This window comes from Trichomycterus rosablanca, chromosome 1 (genome assembly GCF_030014385.1).
Source record: "Trichomycterus rosablanca isolate fTriRos1 chromosome 1, fTriRos1.hap1, whole genome shotgun sequence".
In the NCBI taxonomy this organism is placed as follows: Eukaryota; Metazoa; Chordata; class Actinopteri; order Siluriformes; family Trichomycteridae; genus Trichomycterus; species Trichomycterus rosablanca.
Genome location: NC_085988.1, coordinates 14,964,045 through 14,972,545, shown reverse-complemented (window position 1 = coordinate 14,972,545; position 8,501 = coordinate 14,964,045). Strand labels below are relative to the sequence as shown.

The window sequence follows — 8,501 nt, the reverse complement described above, 5'->3', positions numbered from 1 at the left end:
TCTAGGTGCAGGAGGATGAGGAGTTGATCCTAGCCAGAGCATCTACCCACCAATCATCCCCCTTCTCAATTTGCAAGGGAAGAGTTGGAGGTCGGTCTGGGAATGCCCACAGGGTGCTGTTGGCTGGATATATTTCTGGTTGGTGGACTATTCTCAGTCCAGCAGTGACAGTGAGGTATTTAAAAACTCCAGCAGCGCTGCTGTGTCTCATACCACTCATACCAGCACAACACACACTAACACACCACCACCATGTCAGTGTCACTGCAGTGCTGAGAATGATCCACCACCTAAATAATACCTGCTCTGTAGTGGTCCTGTGAGAGTCCTGACCATTGAAGAACAGGGTGAAAGCAGGTTAAAAAGATATGTAGAGAAACAGATGGACTACAGTCAGTAATTGTAGAACTACAAAGTGCTTTGTTACATAGTTTTTGCTGTTCCCAGACTACAGACACTCCAGCTTGAATGTAGACCAAATAGACAAAAGTATTGAGACACCCATTCTAATTTTTGAATTCATGTGTTTCAGCCACAGGGCGGCACGGTGGCTAAGTGGGTAGCACTGTCGCCTCACAGCAAGAAGGTCCTGGGTTTGATCCCCAGGTGGGGCGGTCCGGGTACTTTCTGTGTGGAGTAGGCATGTTCTCCAAGTGTCTGTGTGGGTTTCCTCCGGGTGCTCCGGTTTCCTCCAACAGTCCAAAAACCTGCAGCCAGGCTAATTGGAGACACTGAATTGGCCTATAGGTACCTAGCCGCTAGGATACATAAACCAGTGCGTTGTAGTGCCGGTCCCAAGCCCGGATAAATAAGGAGGGTTGTGTCAGGAAGGGTATTCAGGAAACGGGAGCAGCCAAGGAAATAGATGGATGTGTTTCAGCCACAGCAATTGCTAACAGGTATAATAGTTATATATAATCAGTTATATAAAATACATTATATGCTTCCAACAGTTCCCTTCCCATTCCAAAGCCAAAAGGAAAAGCTTGATCACTGACAACAGACCCACTGAACACCTTTGGATTGAACCAGAACATCATGTGAGGGTTTCTTGACCAATTTCAGTCGTCAGCCATACAAATGCACAAATTCCCACAGACATAATTCAAAGACTTGTGACAAACCTTGTCAGAAGAGTGGATGTTATTCTAACTGAAAAGATCACATAGAGGTCACTCTAATTTAAAAATGGGGTGTCCAACAAGCTCATGGTCAGGTGTCCAAATGGGCACAGCCGGTAGCTTGGGTGGTACAGTTTGGTATGTTCTCCCCACAAGTGTGTTTCTTCACCATGTACTCCAGCTTCATATTTGCCTCTCAATGTGTGGGAGTGAGTATATGATTACTAAAGATAAATAATATTTTTATAATGGAATGACAGTGGTGCAGTTTGTACACTGGGTTGCCTAATTCTCACCTCTGGTCCTGTATGAAAGGAGTTTTGCACTCAATTCTCACATGCAGGACGTGAATTGGCTTCTCTAAATTACCCCAAGGTATGAATAAGTAAATACATGTTCAAGTATGTGTTAGTCTATGGATTGGTAACCTGATTGTGTGTGGCTGTATTTCTGCCATGCGCCCAGGCGAGCACCGGATCCACCACAACCCTGACCTGGATGAAGAGGCGAGTGAAAAATAAAATCTATTTTCTTATCTCCAGTGCTTGTGGATACAGCACATTCACAGCTGAATCATTCTCTGCTGAATCATAGTAGTGGTTTCAAGGGCACTCAAACACTCCTACTTCCTCTCACATAATGAAAATGGAAAATACTGACTCTTTGATCGACTGGCAGCGTGGCACAGGGTCATTTATGTGAGGAGTTTGCATGTTGTCCCTGTGTCCATGTGAGTTACCACAAGTCCAAAATCATGCAGTTAGGCTAATTGAAACTACTAAAAACTGTGTTTGTGTGTGTGTGTGTGTGTGTGTGTGTCCTGTGACAGACTGGCGTTTCCTGCTTTCATCCAATGAATTAGATCCACCACAACCATGATAAGGATCAGTTGGTGGTAAAACATACAGCAAATGAATGATGGATTGGCACCCTGTCCAGGGAGTTTTCTTTCCTTGGACTTCAGTGTTTTTTTTTAGGAAATGCTCCAGACTCACCAGGACTTTAACCAGGATAAAGCAGGAACTAAAGATAATCAAATGAGCACAGAGACATCAGCCTCTCTTTGTTGGTCAATCACAATGATGGAGCAAATGACTGCAGAAGTTATTACAGCAGCTCAAGATACATAAAGTACACAAGTAATAAAGTATGCAAGTATTAAAATACACAAGTATTAAAGTACACATGTAAGTAAGTACAAGTCAGCTTAAGTGTATAGTAAAGAGGTGGGTTTTTAATCGTTTTATAAAAACAGTGAGAGACTCAGATGTTCGGACAGACAGAGGAAGTTCGTTCCACCACTTGGGTGCAGGTACAGAGAAGATCCTTGATGCTTGTCTTCCTCAAGTCCAGGGTGGAAGATCAAGTCGAGCGAGACTAGTGGCTCAGAGGTCGCGTGTTACAGAACAGGGTTTGATTAGACCTCGAAGGTAGCTTGGGGCTGGTCCATTTTTGGCTTTGTAGGCGAGCATCAGTGTTTTAAACTGGATGTGTGCAGCTACAGGAAGCCAGTGAAGAGAACGCAGCAGTGGGGTGATGTGGCAGTGTTTAGGTTGGTTAAAGACCAGGCGAGCAGCTGCATTTTGAATGAGCTGCAAGAGTTTAATAGTGGACATAGGAGCACCTGCCAGGAGGGAGTTGCAGTAGTCCAACCGTGAGATTACAAGTGACTGGACCAGAATCTGAGTGGCTTCCATGGAGAGAAATGGTCGAATCTTCTTGATGTTATAGTGGAGGTACCGGCACGATCTTGTCATGTTGGCTACATGAGGAGAGAAGGTCAGCTGGTTATCCAGGACGACACCAAGGCTTCTTACATTATCAGATGGTCTGATCTCGGAGTCATCAAGAGAGATGACTAGGTCCTGGGTTGGAAATTGATCTCCAGGAATAAGTAACAGCTCAGGGATTGAGTTTAAGATGATGACCTGACATCCATTGTGAGATATCTCGCAGACATGCTGAGATGCGAACCAGACCTTCTCGTCCAACATGTGAGGTGTCTGACCTCACAAATGTGCATCTGGAAGAATGGCCAAAAATTCCCATAAACACACTCCTAAAGCTTGTGGAAAGCCTTCCCAGAAGAGTTGAAGCTGTTATAGCTGCATAGGTTGGGCCGACATCATATTAAACCCTATGGATTAAGAATGGGAGTCACTCAAGTTCATATGCATGTGAAGGCAGACGAGAGAATACTTTTGGCAATATAGTGTATCTGAGCTTTATCTGCCCTCAAATTGTGATTTTAGAGAAGCTCAGAGTTGTATAATATTATATGGCTCTTTGCTCAAAGCTTTTCAGACATCTTGACAGTTTACCAAAGCTTTAAAACTGGCTTTCTCCAGATCAGAAGGTTGCATGTTCAAGTTATGTTGTGTTCAACCTTCTACTTGTCATACCGTAAATACTGTCCTCTTATGTGTTTAGTCATTTATTGCTTTTCTTAAGACTTAACAGTTTAGCAAAACTTTAAACTTTAAATTATTTAATTTATACATATTTAGAACTATGATATAGAAATATATTATCCTCTAGGCCACCCAATGAGGATCGGTCCTGTTTAGTCTGGTGTCTCGAGGTTTTTCCTTGTAATTCTAAGGTAATTATTCCTAGTCTTGCCGTCAGCTTGTTCATCAGGGTTTTTTGTCCTGGTAGATTCGAGGAAATGCTCACTGTACAAAGCGCTACACAAATAAATTTGACTTGACGACTGTCCATGTATTTTAGTTCCATCATGTCTGTGCATAAGAAATCTGAGCAGTTTATTTTATTTATTGCTTTTTCATTGTCTGGTTCCAGTTGGTGTTACATGGTGGTCCATTCTGGGGGCAGCTGTTCCATCACAAAATTGTTCACATTTTCACCCTCAGGAATAAAGTCCTTCCAGCTGAGTCCTGCTTCATCCCACGATCGTCGGGCTTGTTTACAGCTCTGCATAGACATGAATATTTTTAAATTAACTCAAGGTGTAGATTACTGTGTTTTGTATAATGTGAACTCTGGGTCTTTGTGCTTAGTGATGATTGTAATTTTAGCCATTAGCAGCACTTACCATTTTCTTACTCAGCTGCTTGATGATCTGCACCAGCAGCGTAGCAGCTTTCTTCATAGTCAGCAGTGGCTTAGCCAGTTCTCTGCAGAAACAACATCAACCAATCAGATCAACAGAAAATTAGAGATTAATGGTGAATTCTAATAGAGGAATGCAGTGTGGTTTATTCAATTATTAACATTCACTAACATTACTTAACTGTTAACTGAGCATGTCAGTGACTTTAGCTACTTTTGATTCATTAAATAAGTTATAATTTAAAGGAAAATGAAACCTGAAGAGCTGAGCCATTGGAACTCCCTCGTCTTGCAGCATTGGTGTGATTATTTCTGCAAGGTACAGCCAAATATGAGGAATATCAACCGCAATGTCCTCAGCTACCTCCAAAATTTCCTGGAACCTGAGCAAAACACACACACACACACACACACACACACACACACACAAATCTATAGTGATACAAGTACAAACTGCAGTTTTATAATAATAATAATTATAGTAGTAGTAGCCAGAGATGTTCACAAGTCACAAAATACAAATAATATGTAACATAAACAAATAATATGTAACAACAACAGATTAGCCATTTTACTTTGTGCCTTTAGTTTCCTAGGTACCGGTTAAAAGCTTAAACTGACGTTTTGTTTTCATTGCAAAACAAAAGCGCGACAAATGAGGCACAGTGGCCCAAATCCCAAACACAGCAAAAAATCCATAATACTGCTTACCTTAGCTTATGTTCCTCCAGATGCTATTAAATTTATAACCGTGTGTCCCATTAGAAATATAATCCGTTATTTTGTAAATGTGCTGATAATTAAAAACCTTTAAACTTTTCCCGGTTGTGAAGTAAAACACGAACTCGTTAGAAAGCCAATCGAGCATTTCATTGACAATCATCTGTGTGACGCTGCAAACTAAATACATGCAAATAACAGCATTTCTTACTAACAATTAAAATCAGAAGGTCTGATTGGTTCAGAAAGCGGTTCTTACAAACATTAGCGCCAATTCTGTAGGAGCGTTCCATTCACATTATCTGTTACTGTGAAGTGCACTACGTAGGGTATTCCACCATTTTAAGTAGGGAGCATTTACCCATTGCGTGCGTTGTGGGTTCAAACGGGCGGAGCATTATTAGAGAGCAGAAAATGACACGACTAGAATGATGTCGGATCATATATATATATATATATAATTGTCACACGTAACTAATGTTGCTGACTTTTGTTGTCCACAAGTCAATTTTTGCGAGTCACCAGTTGAGTCTGAAGTCGCTGTGTGTGCGACTTACGTGCGACTCGGTCTCGAGTCCCCGTCTCTGGTAGTAGCAGTAGCAGAAGTAATAATAACAACATCATTACACTACTATTACTACTCTATTACTACTACTGTTATTGTTATTATTATTATTATTATTAGCAGTGTGATTCTAACGTAATGTCACTCACCCTTTGAAATACTGCTCAGCAGGTAAAATCCGATCTCTGATTAGTTGGTACATCAGACGACCCAGACGTTCTCGCTCAATGGCGCTGCGCTCAAGTGTCATCTCTACACCAATCCGTACAAACATGAAGAGCAGCGACGCGCTGTTCATCTCCTCCACACACTGCAGCGCCTCCTACAGGAACAGAAAACACAAACAGAGCAACCAGATAACGTTATCAAAAAGTTCATGGTCAGATCTATTGCTCCAACTACCTATCTAATGTTGTGGTATTGTTTATTATACACAATGTGTTATTTTAGGTGATTTTACCTTCAGGTCATTAATGTGCAGATATTCCTCAATAATAGCTGCTGATTTCTTCTCCAGCTGCTCTTTACTCAGTGTGGCTTTGGCAGGAGTGGGTGGTGCTTGAGTCGATTTAAGCTTCACTACTGAAATAAAGAAATGTACAGATGATCGTTTATCTACGTTGGTTCATGTTAGTTCGTGTCTGTGCTGTTCAGGCAAAATAAAAACGTAGTTAGAAATATTTCAGGTGAAACGTTCATACTCACCTGCACTCTCTTTGCCGTCTTTTTTTAATTTCTACTTTGTTGTAGACACATACGTCTCCATTACCTGACTGGTTCTTTCTCTGCACACTGAAGTGGGTGTGTGACCTTACGTCTTCAGATCTACTGGTGTTGGTCCAACTTCTCTGAAGATCCCTTTGTCCAGAGGTCACAACCACATTGTTAAAGCCACAAGGCTGTTTGAGGAAAATTCACAACAAAAATAATAGTTGTTTTTTCCAAACTAATAAAATAAGAGTCCTTGGTGGTTAATTAGTAGTAATGGAAGTGTTTGCTTTTTCTTCATACTTTGGGGATTTTGCCTTGATGAGATCTATCATTGGGTGGTTTTTTGGTGTAGAAAGGCTTTGAGTTCCAGCTTTTATTCTCAGCCTGTCCTTTCCTTCGTAGACCTGATTCTTCTTTTGAAAGCAGCTTTTGCTGGACTTTAAGCTGCTCCATGTTCTCCTCTAATCCTGCTTCTTTATGCACCTCCTCGATCGTTTTCGGGCCCTGATCGCCCCTCCTGGGAATACAGTTGTTCTATTGTTTCAAAAATAAAACATAAACACATAAGATGAAGTAAAAGAGTAAGAACTATTTAAAATATAATCCTGATATTAAGACACAAGTGTGCATGGATTCACAGGAACTGAAGATTGGGTTATGATTGTGAGAAAAGAATGTAAGTATTTACCTTTCTGAGGTCTAAAACATCCTGGATCATAAAACGGATCCGGGAAGAGGTTCTTCTACCCTTAATAACTGTTTCCAACTGATCGACGTAGTAGTCCAGAAGATGCTGCACAAACAAAGACAGAACATAATGAAATGTTTAGAAATCTACATGATCCTACAATAAGGAAGAACACAAAGGTTATACTGGTCCCTACCTTTCCATTGCCCAGGTCCAGGTCCTTTCCAGCAGTTGACAACAGTTTACAGAGGGACTCTAAATTCTCCTCATTGTTATTGTTGTTCTCCAGCAGCTTCGTGATGCATTCGTGGATGAACTGGTCTGTGAGCATCTTCTGCTTGTAAAGTCCCCCCATAAATTTGATGTTTCCGAGGGAACAGAGGCGGGCTTTGATCTTTATCTCCTCCAGCTCTTCTTTTAATAACTGCTGCTCGTTCTCCTACAGTCAACATTAGTGTTTAGTTCTTCTGCTCAAACTAAACTATTTTGGTGCAGTTTAGATGTTGATGAGGTGATAAATGTTGTTAAGCTGATGAAGCTTGATGTGTTTATGAGATGATGAATGTAGCACCTCTTTAGCTGCATCCAGCTCTGTCAGCTTCTTCTGGAGGAGACTGTTATCCTTTTCATCCTTCTCGAACTCCTCCTGACAGTGACTGACCAGCAGTTTCATGAAGTCCAGTGTGGATCCTGAATCCTCTGATGTGGGCACTTTGAGCTGGACATGATCAAGTACAATGAATTATGTTTAATTTGTAAAACGTCTAATGAAGTTTTTATGCATTATTTTTATAATAAATAAAATATGGTTCTGCAATAAGATTCTACTTACTTCCATCAGGCCTCTGCACATTTTGGCGTATACGTTGGAGAAGCTGGGCTCAGCAACTGCTTTTTTAAAGATGAGCTCGATGACACCTTTGAGACGCTCCTCTGTGTTGATGGGGAGCTTGGTGAGTTGTTTCATCAGCTGCTGAAACTTCTCTGGTGTCATTTTGTTCAGGATGCTGCACACTTTCTGAAACAGCTCCTGAGTTTTAGTCGCAGTGCAGTTCGTTTTTATTGCCGGCTTCCAGGGTCTCTCAGCCTTGTGAAGCTGCACGTCGTCATTTAGAGAGATGTTGATGCTGCTCTTTACGCTGGTCTCTCTGACCATTTTGCATCCTGGGTGGCTAGAAGAATAAAAACAAACCAACAAGGTTGATGATTAAAGGTTATTTATTGTATGAGAGCTTTATCTGCATGTCAAGGTTCCAGATCCAAGACCTGGAGGATTTTCTTCTTTACTGGCAAAACCTAAGAATTAAAATGATATTAAAAATGAATATTTGGTGGTACTAGAGTATGTGTCACCTACCAGCTCTCGTTCACCTTCCTTTTTCTGACTGTCTTGGTTTTCTATCAGGGGATTGAGACTCTTTCGAGAGATCATCTGGTCCCTTAAGAGCAACTGCTGCAGAAGTGGCTAACAAGGATTAAGAAAGAGATGAAGCATGGGAGGTCGTGCTTTTAACCACTGCAGTTTTATATATGACCATCAACAATGTCATGCTTGTGTTTCACATTGTGAATCTTATTGTGCAGATATAGAGAGATGAATTCATACAGTGTGTGAAATTTCTAC

At 41.1% G+C, this 8,501-nt stretch overlaps 1 protein-coding gene across 1 annotated transcript; it reads right to left on the bottom strand.

Annotated features, from left to right (window-relative positions):
• Window positions 1–3,856: 3,856 nt before the first annotated feature.
• Window positions 3,857–8,033, bottom strand: LOC134309990 (eukaryotic translation initiation factor 4 gamma 1-like). The gene is made up of 11 exons (XM_062991528.1): window positions 7,710–8,033; window positions 7,449–7,595; window positions 7,074–7,316; window positions 6,878–6,982; window positions 6,490–6,723; window positions 6,248–6,377; window positions 5,939–6,060; window positions 5,628–5,800; window positions 4,451–4,576; window positions 4,177–4,258; window positions 3,857–4,055 (listed from the first exon to the last, which is right to left on the bottom strand). The coding sequence occupies exons 1-11, from the start codon at window positions 8,031–8,033 to the stop codon at window positions 3,930–3,932; spliced, it is 1,812 nt and encodes a 603-aa protein (XP_062847598.1). The 3' UTR covers window positions 3,857–3,929.
• Window positions 8,034–8,501: the final 468 nt, after the last annotated feature.

Coding starts and splice junctions, on each gene's coding strand:
- LOC134309990 (XM_062991528.1), bottom strand. CDS start 8,033: ATGGTCAGAGAGACCAGCGTAAAGAGCAGCATCAACATCTCTCTAAAT. Junction 7,596..7,709: donor TGTGCAGAGGCCTGATGGAA/GTAAGTAGAATC, acceptor GATCATGTCCAG/CTCAAAGTGCCCACATCAGA. Junction 5,801..5,938: donor TGCACATTAATGACCTGAAG/GTAAAATCACCT, acceptor CTGTTCCTGTAG/GAGGCGCTGCAGTGTGTGGA.